The sequence below is a fragment of the Hippopotamus amphibius genome, chromosome 10 (genome assembly GCF_030028045.1).
Source record: "Hippopotamus amphibius kiboko isolate mHipAmp2 chromosome 10, mHipAmp2.hap2, whole genome shotgun sequence".
NCBI lineage: Eukaryota > Metazoa > Chordata > Mammalia > Artiodactyla > Hippopotamidae > Hippopotamus > Hippopotamus amphibius.
In genome coordinates, this window is record NC_080195.1 from 12,470,746 (window position 1) to 12,489,710 (window position 18,965).

At 46.5% G+C, this 18,965-nt stretch overlaps 1 protein-coding gene across 1 annotated transcript in view; it reads right to left on the minus strand.

Annotated features, from left to right (window-relative positions):
- The window catches only part of ENPP6 (ectonucleotide pyrophosphatase/phosphodiesterase 6), a 102,790-nt gene that overhangs the window by 37,742 nt on the left and 46,083 nt on the right, over positions 1 to 18,965 (minus strand). Inside the window, exon 2 of the mRNA XM_057697417.1 lies at positions 10,336 to 10,515. Coding sequence (XP_057553400.1) covers positions 10,336 to 10,515 — 180 coding nt within the window. The remainder of the gene's footprint in view (positions 1 to 10,335; positions 10,516 to 18,965) is intronic.

Genomic DNA, 18,965 nt, shown 5'->3' on the forward strand with positions numbered 1-18,965 from the left:
GTCCTCATCTTATCTCTGTCTAGAGTCTGCCTTCCTGCTGGATAGCCCCACCTCAGCAACCTAATGAATAAATCCTGAGCGAAACACACAGAGTTAGACGGAACTTAAAGGACAACCAAAGAGGACCACCACTAAGCCCGTGCATCTTTGTGCCCCTCAAAAATTTTTTAAGTCATTTCTTCCTTCAAAACACTTAACTTCCATCTACTAGAAAATTATTTTAATATTATCTATTTTGTCCTAGCGATACTTGACTATCATGGGCCACAATATTGTCGAAATAAGTGTGCAAAGCTATGATGACTACAGTGTGAGCCACGCCCCCACGGATGCCGCAACCAGGCACGACGAGCAGCTTTCATGGCCCTTCATGGCACCCTTACATCAACCCTTTTTATTTTGCCGCTGAGAAAACAAAGGCCTCAGCTGGGAGAGGTGACTGTCCCAAGGTCTCCTTGCCACCTAGCAACCAGCCTCCTGGCTCTGGTACTTTTCCACGGCGTTCCTGCATCATCCTTGCTCCTTGGCAACTCGCTCCAAGGACCAGCAAGTTGAGCCCATGAAAATCACATTTCTCCAAACTTCCTGGAGCACAGGTCTCGCTTTCCAAGTGCCACTCTGCTTGCCAACTTTGACACATCTTGTAACAATAACCCTGTGAGCTGCATTTTATGTGATATGAGGCAGGTGTATGACTGTTGAATACATGTCTCAAGAGAGCTTATTAAAACAGCTAAGCCAATTAACTCAGAAACATGTAACCTTTTCCAGGAAGACACATCTGAGGCACAGGAGCTTGTGGGAACAAGTCCTTGGGGAAAGCATGGCCTGTGATCTCAGAGACCCTTTCCCAGGTCAGCCTGGCCCACGGGGCTGGGAGGTCTCCTCTGATCTAGGGAGAGGGGGTGGGCTGGCCTGAGCACAGGATGCCATGCAGATTGGCCTTGTCCACGGGGGCAGATGGATGAGATGAGAAGCACTCATCATTAAAGCGAATTCTGGAAACAACCAAAAATGACTCACGGGGCATACTAGGTGACTGATAGGAACCCAAGGGCAGAGGAGCGTGTGCCTAACCCAGGCTGGGTGTCTGCTTGAGGAAGGCAGTGGTGAAACCTCAGCAAGGTATCATGAAGCCAAAGCTGGGATGCGATCTCTGCCTCTGCGAGTCAGCTTTAGATGGGAAAGTCTCTTTCCCAGGGTCAGGGACACAAGCCTCCTCAGCGGGCCCAGGTGAGGAGTGAGGGACCCCCAGTGCCCCTCATATCAGCCACAAGTGAGCAGCATCTCTGGATCTGAGGCACACACTTCAAGGTCATCTAAATCTTGCAAATGATTGCATGATTACAGTGACGCCATGCTCCCCCAGGGAAGGCATCTGGACTTCCACACACATGGTGCTCCCCACCAGAGCCGCCTCCCAGAGCAGGTGGCTTCCTGGTATTTGGATCTGAGAAGCCTGGGCCTCCTCGGGATGCAGGATGCGGCAAGCCCTTGACCCCAGGCTCAGCCTCACCAGCGGCTTTGCTAGAACTCCAGTGCCCATCCAGGGATTCCTCTTTCCCCCGCCCTCCAATCCGAGCCTGTGATCTCCAGGTCTCACAAACTGCCCTTTTCCTTCCGCTGTATATCTGGGGGAACACTGGTCTCCCCAGCCTCTGAGGGGATTCTGAGCCGTGTCCAAGAATGGCTGGGAGCAGGAGTGAGGGCTGCGTGTGGCCTGGCAAAGTCAATGCTCTGCACTCCTTGGGCAAACAGCTCGGGGACCGCTCCAGTGGCTACACCTCCCAGCGGTCAGCACCACCTCTGCACATGGTCATGTGTGCACAGCTTCTGCCCCCCAGCCCTGAGACATCAAAAAGCCAGATTCTGAGAATGAGAGAAAATACTTGCCAATGAAGCAACTGACAAAGGATTAATCTCCAAAATATACAAGCAGCTCATGCAGCTTAATACCAAAAAAGCAAATATCCCAATCCACAAATGGGCAGAAGACCTAAATAGACACTTCTCCAAAGAAGACATACAGATGGCCAACAAACACATGAAAAGATTCTCAACATCACTCATCATCAGAGAAATGCAAGTCAAAGCCACAATGAGGTATCACCTCACACTAGTCAGAATGGCCATCATCAAAACATCTAGAGACAATAAATGTTGGACAGGGTGTGGAGAAAAGGGAACTCTCCTGCACTGTTGCTGGGAATGTAAGTTGGTACAGCCACTATGGAAAACAGTTTGGAGGTTCCTTAAAAAACTACAAATAGAACTACCATATGATCCAGTAATCCCACTACTGGGCATATACTCAGAGAAAACCATAATTCAGAAAGAAACATGTACCATAATGTTCATTGCTGCACTATTTACCATAGCCAGGACATGGAAGCAACCTAAATGCCCATCAATGGATGAATGGATAAAGAAGATATGGCACACATATACAATGGAATATTACTCAGCAATAAATAGGAATGAAATGGAGCTATATGTAATGAGGTGGATAGACCTAGAGACTGTCATACAGAGCGAAGTAAGCCAGAAAGAGAAAAACAAATACCGTATGCTAACTCATATATATGGAATCTAAAAAAAATGGTACTGATGAACCCAGTGACAGGGCAAGAATAAGGATGCAGATGCAGAGAATGGACTGGAGGACATGGGGTTGGGTGGGGGAGTGGCGCGAAGGGGAAGATGGGACGAAGTGAGAGAGTAGCATAGACATAGATACACTACCAACTGTAAAATAGATAGCTAGTGGGAAGTTGCTGTAGAACAAAGGGAGATCAACTCGATGATGGGTGATGCCTTAGAGGGCCAGGACAGGGAGGGTGGGAGGGAATCGCGGGAGGGAGGGGATATGGGGATATATGTATAAATACAGCTGATTCACTTTGGTGTACCTCAAAAACTGGTTCAGGAGTATAAAGCAATTATATTCCAATAAAGAGCTAAAAAAAAAAAAAAAAAGCCAGACTCTGTCCCCTTCCCTCCTCTGATGACCCAGTAGCCGGATCCCTCTGTCCACCCCTTTCCTGGGAGCCTCCTTTCCTGTCCCTGACTGGCCCTGATGGCCTGTCTCAGAATTCTTGTAGTGATTTAAAACAGGGCTTGTGTTTCACCCTGCGGCCTTTGCTGCAAGTGTGCATTTGAATTCCTGATGTAAACTTGCAGCATTATTTTGGGCTAAGAGTGACCTGGCCAGAGCCACCCCCTACCCTGCCCTGTGTGACTCACTATAAGGGACACAGGCTGAAGCTCCCTTTTCAGCATCTGGGGGCAGAGGTGGGGTTACAGCTGTTAACCATATACTCTGGTCAGATACTCTACATATCCTATCTCGTTGCACAAGCCCAGCAAGCCTGAGAGGTACATGTAATCATTCCTCTGGGACAGATAAGGAGAATGCAGCACAGAGACATTAAGTGACTGTCCCCAGGTCCCACAGCAAGGAAGTGGCTGAACTGGTCTAAGCTGTTTGCTTTATGGTCTTTTTCTGGCTCTTTTCTTTACATCCCCTGAGGTTCCACAAGTGCTCCATCCAGTACAGCAGGGAGAATGGGAGGGGAAAGGCCGGGAGCGGACAGAGCTCTCTGCACACGAAGGGCTCTGGTGGGCTGTAAGTGCCACCTCTCTGTCCCACCCTAACGAATCCCTCTGACAGACGCTGGATCTGACAGCCAGCAGCCCGCCAGCTGGGAAAAGTACAGCAGAGGCGGCTGAGCCCACCTGCTCACTGACAAGGAGGTGTTGGGCGCCGAGGAGGCAAGTGGAGCAGACCTGGGAGTGGGGGCAGGCTCGCCTCGGCCACCAAACGCCAAGCCTCAGCATTCTCTACGGGGACTGAGTTGCTACAGGAGGTCCTGACTTTGAGCTTTTTTCCTTCACTTTGTCAGGATCCACCCCCCTGAATCTCCCCCACTCTCACCCTGGGCAGAGCTGGGGAAATTAAACTGGCAAACCTGGGACAGCGTGTGGGAAGACCCTCCCCAGCCTCGGCCGAAGCGCAGGTCCCTGGCCAAGCTCGGGGAGGGACCCTGTGTGGGGCTTGGACTCAGGCAGTCCCCGGCGACAGCCCACTGGCTTATGTCCTGGCTGTGTGTCCTCAGAACTGCCATGCCCCCATCTGTAAAGTGGGGGTAACAGCAGTCGTTTCTCGTGACTGTTGTGAGGACTGAGTATGATTATGTCTGCAAAGTGCTGAGTTCACTTCAGATGCTCAAATTACTCATCTCTTTTCCTTTCCCTGTTGACGTCAGGTTTCAGATAAACCAGTGCCAACGACACAGAGTGACCCTGGGGACTGGGGCGGTGGGGGGAGAGAAAGATGGGAAGAAGGTTCTGGGGACAGTGTAACAGGCTGAGGAAGGAGTGCCGGGCTGGAGGCCAAGCCGGGGCTGTGGGGACCCAGAGCGGGCACACTAGGTCTGTGCACCAGGCCCGCCGCACAGGGTCTTTCACTGTAGTTCTCAGCCCCTCACCCCACAGCAACAACGGCGGAACCTCTGCGGGTGCAGCCTGGGCTCTGATATTTCGTAATGACCTCAGGGGATTCTTACCGTATCCGGGGTGAAGAACCACTCCTAAGGAGGGAGAAACCAGGACAGAGACTTAAAAAGTAAGTTTGTCCCTTAAAAGGCAAGAAAGGAAGACCCAGAGAGAGCTAAGAGGATCATGACCTCATCCAAACCTAATGACTCCCCAGAGGCCCCACCTCCAAACAGCACCACGTGGGGGACTAGGGCTGCAAGGTGTGAATCTGGGCGGCACGTTCCGGTCCCCACCAGGGTCTGTGTCACTATTCAGAGAGTCAACTGCTCATCACAATTACCCTTTTCAGACTTTCCGTCACAAAAAATAAACTTCCCTTGGGTTAAGCCACTGAGACTTTGGGGCTTGTCTGTTTCTGCAACTGATATGACCTGACTAATGCACCTCTGTTCCTTAAACCCAAGTCCCTTTAATACCAGAGTCTAAGTCCCTGGTTCTTACGATCCGACCATTTCCAGTGTCCGATCTCTTCGCTCCTGCCTTAGTCGCGCGGCTGCAACCTTGTCCTATTCTTTGTACCAGGAACATGACATGCCTTTGCCTGCTCATCTTTGAACCTTAGCACGTGCTCCTTTCCTCTGCCTCAGATGCTACTGTCACCTTCTTCCTTAAAACCTCCCAGTGACTTCTTACTCCTCTCAGGATAAGAATAAATTCTTCAGTGGTCCCCTGGAGCCCGGCCCGGCCGCAGCTTCTCTCCACCCCGGCCACGCCACACCCATCCCTTAACGCACATGCCGTTCGCTCAGTGTGGGTGCTCCTTCCCACCAGCTCCCCCATCCTACCCATCCCCTCAGGTGTCAACTCACATCACCCTCTTGGGTGAAACCAGATCCCCTATTCGATGAAGTCATCATGCAACATACTTTTCATTATTATACTTTAAACAAGTGGACTTTTCATTTATATGGACAAGTATTAGATTATCATCTGTCTCCTCGACTGGATGGGTGGTAGGTGCTCTGGGGGAGGGAGACGGAGCGGGGAGAGCCTGGATCTGGTTTTGCTCACAGTTGTCTCCTGAGAGCTTATTACGGGGTCTTGAGTCACACCCTTTGGAGATGTTTTATGACGAAACAGATTTGCCATGATTTGTGAAGAATGGAAGTTTGCCCCTGGATTTCTCTTTAAGGCTTCCTAATTACCACAACGGATGCTGCTGAGAAACTAGGGGCTCTTTTGGCCAAGACACCGTCCTGCAAAAGGAGACTGGATGTGGCTGGACAGCTCGGAAGACTTTTGAGTGCTGGGGGAGTTGCCTCTGCCGGCAGCAGTCCAGAGAGGCAGCACCTCCTCGGCTTCTCTGCAGCAGAAATGGCTGACGCCTAGAAATCCTGTAGGATGCTTTTGAAGATAGATCACTTCTCTGAGACAACCTCCAACTTGAAATGCGAATTTGTAATCTTTTTCTTGCTGACGCAGACAGACAACAGCAGTGATGCAGACCAAGTTACCAACAAGCAGAGGTAAGGACCCAAGGTAAATTCGACCCAGAGAGTCTTAGAGAATTCTGACCCACACTTAGTCTTGGCAGACAACATTAACCAGAGGATCCTGGGTTTTATCGATACTTTGGTGAGTTTTTAAGACATGTTTCCCTAACATTGAAAAAAATCAAATCGACTAGATAGGACAGATATGTATGTGTTGCCATGTCAAAGACCATCTGGCAGTCCTCGCCACTGTAGTCTCTCGTATTACACGAGCAAAAAATTGTGAGTGTAGTATGTAGGCGTTTGTTTTTTTGGCAAAAAAAAAAAAAATCCATAGTTTTGATCAGTTTCCTAAAGAGGTCTTGATTGATAAGTGTAGGAACCAGCAAACTACATATTGACTAAAGCCTATTCTGGTCCTAAAATTACACACATCTTAAAGCGTAATGCCAAATTGGTGGTGCTGCGGGAAAATTTACTGAAAATCTGGACCCCCTGTATTTGAATGTTAAATATTTGTCTGAAAAAGAAATTCAGTTTTTATCCAGATGTTAGAGTCCAAGAACTTGGCCATAACATTAACTCACACATTTGCGTGATCGATGCTGGGTTCCTGACCTCCCTGAGCCTGAGTGCATTCACCTAAGTTCAGCCCAATGGAAGGACGTCAGGGACCTGGCACAGCAGGGAAGGGAAGGCTGTGAACCTTCCACAGCCCCTGATCAGTAGTCAGTACGTCCTCCTCACATATTCAGATGAAATCACCGTGATTGTAACAACCAAAACTTGACGGAAGCTGAGTCAGATAACCACCTGTTAACTCCCCACCTGGCCCACCTTTGGGAGGCGGGGGAGGAGAAGCCAGCTGGAAATGGTGTCTTTCCCCACATAAAAGCTGTCTTATTTGTCTCAACACCTGCGCAGGACAGGAAGAGGCCCGCAGAAGAGCCCAGACCCACACCCAACACCATCCCGGGGCCATATGAATGGCTGCCTCCAGTTCCTCCTGACTGCTTGGCCGTACCAAGTTAAAACTGCAAAATCATGACTAAAGATGGAGAACGTAGAGTCTTCAGACACTTGCTCCAAAGAGTTTTTTAACTACAGGCTCCTAAAAGGCTGCTGTGTTTTGTTCCATTTTTTTGTATTTCATGATAGCCATAAGAATGCACTTAAAAACTGCTGCCACTGTCTAAGGGAGCACCGATTGTCCAAGGAGTTCACACTCTATTTCCAAGCAATATCTTCTCATTACTTATCCTCTTGTATCCCCCCCCCACTTTACCTTCTCCCCCAAGGCATCCTTCTCTTTGGGCTGCTCTCCATATGAAGTGAATATTGGTGCTTCTTCTTCCCGGCCACCCCCAATGAAACGTCTTTGACCTCAAACCAGAGGGACAGAATAGGGGAATACAGCTAGTGAATGCTGCCCACTAAGCTCTCATCCTCTGCAGGGCACTCCTAAGTCCTGGTGATGCTGGTTTTGGATGATGTTGGGGAGCCTTTCCCCCAAATATCTGACTTAGGGCCTGGGGTCATTTCCGGAGGCACGTTTGCCCGTGCACAGCTCCATGACACCGTTGGGTGGGGGTACTAAGGGGTCTGTTTACGACATTAAGTTTCTCAAGGCTTGAGGTGGGGTCTTTGGAACTCTTCACCAGTGATCAATTTTTCAGTCTGCTGCTTTATCTACCTGACAGGAAGACTTGAACTACTGCCATTTCTAAATTGCACTTCTAAATATTGACTTAATGGCGAGACTCAAAGTGTCATAACACAGCTCACTGGAGCAATAAAGATTTTCCAGACCTCATCAAGAGGTCTGTGCAACGTCCGGTGGGGAGTGGAGAAGGAAGAGGAGGATTTGAGAAGGAAAATAAAACCAAGTCATGTTTAGAAGAAACGCCACTGCACTTCACTTAGTCTCGCAGAGACAAATGAATGCTCGCTGGGCTATGAGCTGTGGCCAGAGGGGACCAAGGTGGAGGGGACCAAGGGGGAGGGAGAAAGGACAGCAGTGACCATTAATCCCTCAGGTGTCAATCAATGAGAATGGAGGGGCCAGAGCAAGGCTGGCTTGGGCTGGATGGCAGGGCCTTCAGATGCAGCAGGTTCTCAGGGAGCCTCTATTTGTGGATCCAGTTTAGAAGGACTGGACAGTGTCTAAGAAACAAGAGACGTCTCCTCCAATTTCTATCAAGACGTCAACACAGCCAGATGGTTAGCTAATTTTCATTTTAGGTCACTGAGGAAATTCTAGGAGGTTATCTTTTTAGCTTCTGCCCTCCTGATAGGTAACACCATAAACTGATCTCAAGGCGTATTTGTCATATCACATTAGCTGCTGAACTGTGAATCAAAGAAAGCGACTGGCCTTTTCTTGCTCTTCAGGAGCTGCTTTGGAGCGGTGACAAGATATTTTACATGCAAATTAGCATTGAGACTTTTTAGCTACTCAGTGATAGATAAATTCAAATTGTTGATTGTGATTAAGGAGGTAGATTCTCCAGGATGAGATAAAGAGTGCTGCTCAGTAACACAGCAGACAGAAGTCTGAAATACGGCAACTGTCTCCTTTAGGAACTTCCCTCACCTTTCCACAAGCACTGGCACCCACGGCTACCCAGAAAGCCCTCTGAGGAGAGCATGTGTGGAGGAGGCAGGTGGGGAGCTGGGAGGAGATGCCGGGGCAGGTACTCTTCAGAACAGGAAGAGCTCAAGTTCCAAGACACAGAGAGTTAGATGAACCAGGTGCCATGGAAGATGGCCCTTACGGCATCGGGGCAGTGTTCATCCCGATGGTCCTCAGGCTCATTCTGAGGTGGTCCCCAGGATGGCTTGTGCGTTCCCTGCCCCTCCTAGGCTCATGCACATGGGCCCTTGTGCTTGCTGGTGATGACTTCTGAGAATGACCTCAACGTGCAACAACATGTTATGGCTCTGGACGTCATTCCGTTGGGCTGAACACGAGCTTGGCTCCTCCGGCGATTCTGATTAGCTCGGCTGATGCTCCGACTTTTTTTCCTATCTTACGTCCAACTCCGTGAAAAGTTGAGCCTCCATTTAAGGCAGAGTCCTCTTCAACCCTTCCCGTGCTCAAAAGCTTATTCTCACGTCAGCCGAGGTAGCCACTATGGACCGAACCCCAGGTGTCTTCTGAAGCAACTCTAGCATTCCCCCAACACTGCATCTGCCAGCATGACCAGCCTGTCTGTTTGTTCTTCTGCCAGGTTCGGAAATAACGCAGCCACCCTGACTGCCCTGGGCTCACCTGTGGATGCCGGTCTCTGCTCTGTGGCAGCTTTCAGGGCGCTCGCCACAGCACGGCTGTGGATCTGCTTTCCCTGCTCTCCATCTGTCCATGCTCCATGCTGGCACCGCCCTGAGCACCCTGAGCAGCTCTCCACATCACCACCTCCAACCAGCTTCCTCCAAATTCCTGCTCCAGGCCCATGTGCTCGGTGTGCGCCACCTGTGACTCATCAGCTCGAGCTTACTCATCCTTCTCTCCACGCTCCCCAGCCTCCCAGAACCCGCCACGCTCGCACAGTTCCATCAGCTCCCCTGCCTCCAGCCCAGGCCAGCAAGATCCCTCCAGCTGGTTCTCCCCACTTATCCCTTCATTTCTTCTAGGCTTCCCGATCTCTTCTTCCATAATAACAATGTCAGTATTACACCGTGAAGAATTAGGAAAAACGTGTCTACAGCCGTGTGCATGGAAAAGTCATATTGGCCACTTACTAGGAATGCATCCCACCCGTGGGAAGTCAATGGTGAGCTGAATCCTGTCATCCCTAATGAAAGAGTTTGGCTGAAGCCTCCTCACAGTGGCCAGGGCACTCTGCATGCCTGCTTAGCTCCCTCATTGGAGTAAGTTAACTACTTTAGCTTCTCATTGATCTAGGATGTACAGGAGGAATATTAATATAAACGGACTTCATTTAATGCACAACCAAAAAGATGTAAGAGCTTTGAATCCTCTTTTCAATATTGTAGGGGAGCTCAAAATCTATAGAAATGGTACTCCAAATTCTTTTGTAAGGCAAATAAGCACCTATAATTTATTTCTCCGGTGTATCCAAAATTCTGCTCATGAGAACGCATGATATACTGCAGAAATATTGCTGAACTGAGGGAATTAGGAAATGGCATCGTGTCTGGTCTGACGTTAGAGAGTTTGAACCAAAATGTAAAGAAACACGTCCATAAGACATTCCTTGAACAAAGACCCCGTTTTCTAAACCCTGGCTTGGTCTTCAAACACCTCTACACACTTTGTCCTCAGAGACTCCATGGTGCTTTGAGATTTGGAAGGTTGGACAGGCCTGGAGGTCAACACACTCACCTGGCCAGTAGTACATGTAGACCTTCCTTTTGGCCTTGGTCAGAGTGATCCACAGAGGTTCTGATCCATTCCACCAGAGAGGCATGAGGCTGTCTCTGTTGACACCTATGTCAAATGACTTGTTGGTGGAGGGGTCCCACATGTAGTTCCCAATCATCTGATGGACCTCGCAATGGCGACCTACGTTAATGAAAACACAAGGCTGTCGGTTTATTGTTCTGGTATTTTTACATTTCACCTTTATTTTCTGAATTTAAAAACCATTCAGGCTCCTTTAGGGAGCACAGAACAGCATAAATATTTGCTTTTGATCTTTAAAAAAAATCATAGATGTTTCTTCTCCCTTGGATTGTATCACAAAGACAAACCATCCAGTAAGAAGCCCAATATTGATTGAGGATGGGGACATTTTGAGTGAAATTAATTTGCCACATCTGAAGCTATTTTAAGTTAAACTGGGGGCATGAGGTATAAAATCTGACCCATTGTTCATGGCTTGACGTCTAAAGAAGAATCAGAGTGGACAGTGTAGACTCCCAAGGGACGTGAGTTATGTTCTCAAAACAGCGCTCTCTCTGCACCCTTTCCAAACCCTCCTCCCACCAGATCACGAATCTAGATGCTATGGAGTTTGTTCCCTTTTTTCCTGGATAAGAGGAATTATTGCTTGAGCATCAAACAATGATAGAACCTATGACGTTTGGAACAGGATGGTGAAAAATAGATTCTACTTTGAAAAACAAAGCAAGAAAACAACCCTCCCAATGGAGTGTCACATAGAGACGAAGGCTGCTTCTGTTGGGTACAGAAGTGAAAGACGCAGCACTTGGACTCTTTTGAAACATGAGGCTTAAATTATTTATTTTGGAGCAATCTGTTACATCTTTAAAGTAAAAATAACACAAACATTGGCAAGTGCATCAAAAATTGCTGCAGTTTTAGTGATCGTCATTTGGCACTGGGATGAAACTCGCTTCACCAAGCTCGCTGACTATGCTTAATCAAAGTGGCTTCTTTTGTTTGCTTGTTTGTTTGCTGTTGTTCCCTCTTTGTGCCAGCACCTCCCCCCACCGAACAGCCACACTTTATTTTTAATCAGAAAAAAGGAGAAATCATAAAATATAATTTTGAAAATTTGTAGACCCAAAATATCCTAAAGGAAAAATCTTCATTTCATCACAAAAACCCAGGCATTCCACAAATGATGCTTTCAATTTAAAGCCCAGAGAGCCAAACAAAATGATTTTTACCCAAAGCTGTGGAGTCAGTTTTTTGACCCAACAGTTTCACATGTAAAGTGATAAAATTAAAAAATAAACACTTTGAGCAAATTATCCAGTGATTAAGGAACTTCACAATTTTATTTAATCCTTCCACTAACATTTATTAAATGCTCCTAGGAACTATACATTGTGATAGGTGTAGAGATTCAAATCTGCATAAACGCAGTCTCCATCCTGAAGTGCCTCGTTCTGTAATACTCAACAAAGGGTCCTCTGCATAAAAGAGACAGGCCTCCTCGGGCGGGGCTGGGAAGGGGACCAGGTTCTGGCCTTACCTGGAGAATTATGAGGATTCTCACCCACTCAGTTGCTGAGGATGATCCCTACTATTAAAAGTGGAGGCAGCCTTCTTATTGGTTCACATTCTGGATACGTGTTATCCTCTTCGGTGTATCTGAGTTTAACCGTATTAAGGAACCTGCCTCACGAGTAAAAGTTCTTATCGATTTCCTTAACTCAAAACACTGCCCCCCGTCTAAAAATTTTTGTCATCCTAATGAAGCTTACTCACCCTTTCACGAGGCAAGATAATCGCGATAATCGTTGTGAGATATGCATCCTTTAGGGGCTTTCTCGGTGGACGCTCTCTAGCGCTCTCCCAAGGGCAGGGAGGGCATCTCACCTGGAGCTGGTGTGTACAAACTCCGGGAAGGGGTGAAAATTAGAAGGGGGTATGAAAAGCGTTACTGAAGTCAGCAGACTAAAAGGAGCCTCTGAATGAGTCCCCAGGAGAGGGTCGGAAGATATCAGATACGGGAATAGGAGGGGGAGGTACCAAGTGGGGGTGTGTGTGTGTGCAGGGGTCTCTGCTTTTAATTGGAACTGTTTCGACTATTCTGGAAGAAATGTATGAAAACCAGATCTAAGCAGGGAACTCATTGATTGAGTTTTCAAAATGTGCTACGTTCAGAGAAACATGAAACAACCTAAAATATTTTTTAAGTACTTATAACCTTTACTTGTATATCTCAGAACCCCCACAATATCATTTGACAAAATTTCCCTCATCTTTTCAACACTCACGTTCAACATTCTAGACCCAGCAGGTGCAGGCTTCCTCACTGTCCTTTGCTCTTTCCCTCATGGGTGAAAAACTGTGGCCTCCTCTAGACTGCAGAGCTGTAGTATGACTGGATTGTAGGGGGTGTGTGTGTGTGTGTGTGTGTGTGTGTGTGTGTGTGTCAGAGAGACAGAGAGAATATTCTCCCAGAGAATTTCTGCTAAACTAAATTCTCTACTTCTTACACTTATTTTGTTTTTGAAGCACTCACAGGCCTCACTGAGGAGAGAGAGGATCTCTGTGTGCAGTTAACACACAGACCTATCATATTTTTACATTTCAGATGATGAAGTCTTGTTTCCTGTGGTTATCTGGGTCCTTGAGCTTTTCTCATAATGGGTCTTCTCTCTTCACCATCAGGTAGGACACAGCATTGATGTTCACATTTTCTTCTCACACCCATTGGTTACGGTGCCTGTAGATTCAGGTGAGCTTCAAAAACCTTAATGACGGCGTCCTTCAGGGACGCGTCTCTGAGACAAGGCCTCCAGAGACGGCTTTGGTTCCTGCTCCCACCAAGCATCCCGGCTGCTCTAGCCTGGCCCCGAGCGGCACATCCATTCTAAAGGGAACTCAGACCATGGAAGTGAGTCATCCTTTCCCACTCCCCGGAGACCCAACCCCTCGCCAAAGGCTGGATGTGAGGCACCAGCGTGGAGGGTCCTGCCCACTTTCTCTGAGTGTATGGTGCCCAAGAAGATCCTGGAACCAGTGGTTATATGATTGGAGAGTTTCCAAGTGTAGGAGCTCTATCAGCAAGAAGGTCATCTCAGATCCCTGTTTAGAAAGTGGGTTTTATTCTTCTAGTGGACTGGGCCTTGAGTGGAAGTGAGAGGGTGTATTCTTCAAAGGCTTAATCACAGATGCCATGCTAGTCCCCAGGGGCATCCCTTTGTTCTGGAAGCTCTGCCTTTCATGGAAGCCAGCAGGAGACGTACACTCTCCATCTCATCCTCTGCTCGAATCTTCTCTCCCAGCTGAGCTGATTTTCCTTCCCATGAATATATTAAGGCTGGCAGTCTGTGTTTGTAACAATGCGAGTCTGCTCCTCCTCAAGCTGGTTTCCTTACCTACCCTGGCCCTCTCTTGCTCTTTTCTTTTTATTGCTTGGGTAAAAGTGGTGGCTGAAAGAACACAACACAACACAACGCGATGTCCCAGCTCCTGCAGCCCCCAAGCCCTGGTCTCTGTATTCCTGCCTGCCCTGTATCTATTTTTATGCATCTGCAACTTTTCTTGATTTTCTCTGCTTTGGGCTTTCTAAGCAGACCTTGCTGTAGTTTGATTATTTGGACCCTCTGCTCAAGGCATCAGTAGAAACTTTCCTGAGACTGTCACAAACCACAAATCTCAGGTGGTTTTCAGGTATGGTGTAAGGAAGGTCGACTTCTGCTCCTCCTCCTCCCCCTCCTGCAAATGCAACTCTGTGGGTCTTTAAAATTTGTGCCAGGAGGCTCAGTACTCACTGTGAAAATGCAGGCAGCTCTCGGTACAAAAATTTCCAAACATAGATGAACATTTTTCTCCCTTTCCCCCTTATCCCTAAGCCTAAGAATTTATTTATAAACTTATTAATATAAAAAGTGGCAGTCAGCCTGATACTTGAAGGAGCTGTGGACCTTTAGGCCATCTGTAGACCCCACCTCAGCTCAAGAGCTGCTGCATTTAACTGGGAGCCGCTAGTGGCTCTGGGGCCAGCGGCCAGGGCGGGGCCACTGTTTGTTTCTCTCACTGGGAGCTGTTGGAATAGCATCTATTCCTAGAACTGCCGTATGAAAGCAGCAGGATATGACACCTTCATTTTTTATTCCTCAAAGTCTTACTCAGGTGTGTTTTGATGTAATGACCATCACCAGGAGTTTCTTAGCAAGTACCCATAATCCTCTGCACCACATTAAATATTTCCAAACATCTCAGAAATGGCTGGCATTCACATCAAATGAGAAGACTGAGGATGTGTCCATTTTACCTAGAACTGGGCATTCATAAGTTTGTTGCTACTTAGTCTTCAATCAGTCCTAATCTTTTCTCATTATTTTCAAACATTAGGTGCTAATTCCTTTCATAGTTTCTTACTTCATTTATTTATTTTTTTCATTTACTCAACATGTACTTATCAAATACTGCTTACAAGCCAGGTATACAAAGATCAAACGATGTGGCCCCTGTCTTTGAAGTGCTCATAGCCCAGTAGGGCCAACAGTGTGGCACAGTGGTTAAGGGGATAGATCTTGGAGTCAGGGTGCATAGGTTTAAATCCAAACTTTACTACTTACTATCTGCATGACCTTGGACAGGTAGTTTAGACACCCTGAAGCCTCAGTTTCCTCATCTGAGTAATGGGCATAATAATAGTTACCACAAGATATGTAGATATGCAGTCCTTCCTCTGCCTGACAGTGAGGGGCCATAGAAATGACCATGCCTGCTGAAACCGGGCAAAGCAATCTTAATAATTAATGGGGAAAATTACAGCTGTTCCATGACCTTTAAATTTTTTTTGTCAAAATATTTTACAACTCTCTTACTGTAAGAGAAATGAAAATAGTAAAAATAGTATTAATTAGTACACTGTAATTTAAAACATTCCGAATATTGAGAGTTGAAGGGTTTTACTTATTTAGAAAAAAAAACCAACAACCTTATCAAGAATGGTGTGTACAGTGCTTGCCTTCATCCTGAGATATAAACTGATACAAGGGAGCATCTTTTCTATACTGAGTCCAGACCCTTTCTAAGTGTGAATCACCTTCAAACACTTTATCCTTTGCATTTTCAATGTCACGAAATATGTCTGAGACTTCTTTTAATGTGAAGTATTTTTGCTGGTGTCACTGCCTCTGGGACATCTTCCTCCCCTTCATCAAAACCACTTTCTTCATTCATGCCAATACGTTCGCCTTCACTAAACTCCTCTGGCAGCATAATGAGTCTCTAATAGTGCCAGTGTCAACGTTCCCATGGTCAACAATTTCCTCAATGATTCCAATTCCATTATTTCTTTTCAGCCGTGCTTCGGCTTGCAGGATCTTAATTCCCTGACCAAGGATTGAACCTGGGCCCTTGGCATTTAGCTCATGGAGTCCTAACCACTGGACTGCCAGGGAATTCCCTCCAATTCCTTTTGATTCAAATCCTGCAAAGTTATTTGCAGAGTAAATGCAAACGTTTCCACCACACTGCACACATACTACATGCTGTCACTCTCTGCCATGATGCTTGAGTGTTTTCAGTTGCGTGTTCCCTGTCACACTTCCCCCAAAACTCAGCTACCGAAATTGCATGATCTCCCACTGCAGCCTCAGCAGCCTGTCCAAAAGTGCATCTAACATAATAGGCTTTAAAAATTGAAATAACTCCTTGGTCTATTTGCTGGGTTATTGAAACTGTTTTTGTCATGAAAAGAAAATTTTCAAATCTTCAGTGTCCAAGAGAATCAGGGTGACCTGGAGCATTATCCAACCATCGTAGTTCACCAGAAATTAAATATATGAGTTTATCCTCAGGAGACAAAGAGGCAACACAATTGTACACTTTGCTGTCTGTGCGTGAACTAAATAACAGATGGACAGCAACCAATCAGGAACAGACCTTGAAAGAAGTGATGTGATTGGTCACTGATTATGATGCACATTTGTTATTTACATAGTGATTTGTGGACCAGGGTGCTAGGAGTGAAGTTGATACTTTAGGCTGCAATAGTTACAATTAAGGTTGCCAGGTTTATTTTAGTTAATATACTGTGGTACCTGAAATTTGAATCATGCTGTTGGGGAACTGGTATTATTTAACTAAATTGTGGTAACTGGATTTTGTGCTTATTTAAACAGTGCAAAGGGAGGAGCGGCTTTGTGTATACATGTACACATATATTATACATATATGAATATATAGCAAAAACTGTTAACATTAACTTATATTATTATCATTAGGGTAGAGAGTCACGCAAACAAATGTAATCTAGAGACCTAGCAGGAGCCTCCTTTCTTTTGAGCTGTCTATGTGATTTGTCCCAACCCTATTTCCACCAAATTCTTACAAATCCCTGTGACACTCACTTACTAGCTGGCGTCTCTACCTCTAGACTCCTGCTCCCATAACATAGGCCTCCCAGAAGTGATGCTCAGTGCTTTACTGCACTGCACAAAGAAATCCGCTCACATGATATATTCATGAGTGGGGCAAACCTTACAGGGAATTCAATGGCGCACAAAGGGGAAGGTTGAGAGCAGTGCAAAGAACTTAAATTGCGTATTAAACATCATTTTTTTTTCTAAAATATGCAGGGGAGGCTGCATATGTTTTTAATAAATTTATTTATTTATTTATTTATTTATTGGCTGTGTTGGGTCTTCGTTGCTGCACATGGGCTTTCTGTAGTTGCAGCGAGTGGGGGCTACTCTTCATTGTGGTAATAAGGGCTCCTCGTTGCGGTGGCTTCTCTTGTTACAGAGCAGGGCTCTAGGAGTGCAGGCTTCAGTAGTTGTGGCACATAGCCTCAGTACTTGTGGCTCACAGGCTCTAGAGCACAGGCTCAACAGCTGTGGCACACAGGCTTAATTGCTCCGCAGCATGTGTGATCTTCCTGGAGCAGGGATCAAACCTGTGTCCCCTGCGTTGGCAGACAGATTCTTAGCCACTGTGCCACCTAGGAAGTCCCGACATCCAAGTTCTTAAAATTCCTTTCAGCTACCCCCACCGGGGCTTCCTCCTTGGCCCCTCACTCAGAAGATCCTAGCCTTGTATAGCTTACCAACTCGTCTCTGCTCCATTCTCTGTTCCACAGCACCTACCTCCAAAATTTCTCTCCAGACTTCAAAATTTTCTCAAAAGCAATTCAGACCTCCAGAGCTCCTGCTTAAGTCCAAAATTTGCATAGCTCATTAGCTTATAGAATGCTTAAAAAAGTAGTGGGAGAATAAAAGGAAAGGAAAAAAGGAAAAAACAAAAAGAACATGTTTCTTTGAACAGGAACTACCCACTTTAGAAGGCAATTCTAGTTAGAATTGCCAGATTTATTTTAGCAAAAAAAAAAAAAAAAGTTGTAAGATTCCCAGTTAAATTTGAGTTTTATATAAACAGTGATTTTTTTTTTTACTATATGTCCCAAATATTCCATGGAACATACTTCTGCTAAAAAATTATTTGTTGTTTATCTAAAATTCTAATTTAACTGAGTATCCTGTATTGTACCTGGCAACTCCACAGAAAGCATCCTATATTTGCTCTTATTTCACGGTAACAGTAAATGACAAGAACTAGAATCAGAAGGTATGGGCAGAGCCCAGTAGGGATGTACAATTAGGAGCTGCCAAGACCACCTGGAAGAGTCAGGGGAAGCTTTTAGAGGAGCTAGGAGTTGAGAGCTAAGTAGGACTTTTCCGGGCACAAAAAGCACTGCAGACAGAGGTGATGGCATATGCAAAATGACGATGGGATGAGGGGTGGATATTTCTTATTCAGGTAAAATGTAGAATCTTGCTCTCCATCACTCAGGGTTCCCTTTCCTTGAAAGGCGGGATGCTCTTAATGATACGCTGAGCTAGTACAATTCGAGACAGTCAGGGCTTCACTCAGCCAAGGTCCCAGCACAATACATCCATGGTCATTAAAGAGGTTATTTGCAAAGCAGTGGCCAGGGTCCTGGGGATCCAATAAGAGATGGTGAAACAACCCAGGCTTAGTGGTCGCAGGGAGCCACTTCCACCCCCCTGCACCTGCCCCCCAAGGCTTAAAGAGCAGGGGGAGCGCATGTGGCCAGCAGGGAACATGGGGGAAATCAATATCCCGACTCTGCTGCCCTCCTGCTGTCCAGCTGGGGCGCTGCACCAGATCCGCCTCCTGGGGCTCCAGGAGGCCAGAGAAGGGGGCACAGGACAAAGAGACACATAGACAATACCCAGCACAACTGCCAAAGAAAATCATCAGACATGATGTTCTTAAGAAAATCATGTTGACCTCTTGGGTAGGAGTCCTTAACGAAATATGGGAGACCACCTGAGCCCGAGGTCCCCCACCCCCGGCACAGGGCCTTGTGAGTGTGTATGATCCTACATGCATCTCAGAAACGGAAGAGACCTCACCTGGCCTCCTGGTCTAACCCTCCATCTGTAAAGTCAGAAGTAAGGAGCGACTCTGCATTTTTATACATATTAGCTGCAAAATGGTTGAATATTTTGCTTACTGTCCCCATGCTAATAAATGGTGTGTGGGGTGGAGATGCAAAGAGAACATGAGAAACTTGAACTTGGATCACCTCTCTTTCAATATCATATTCTTGGTACTTC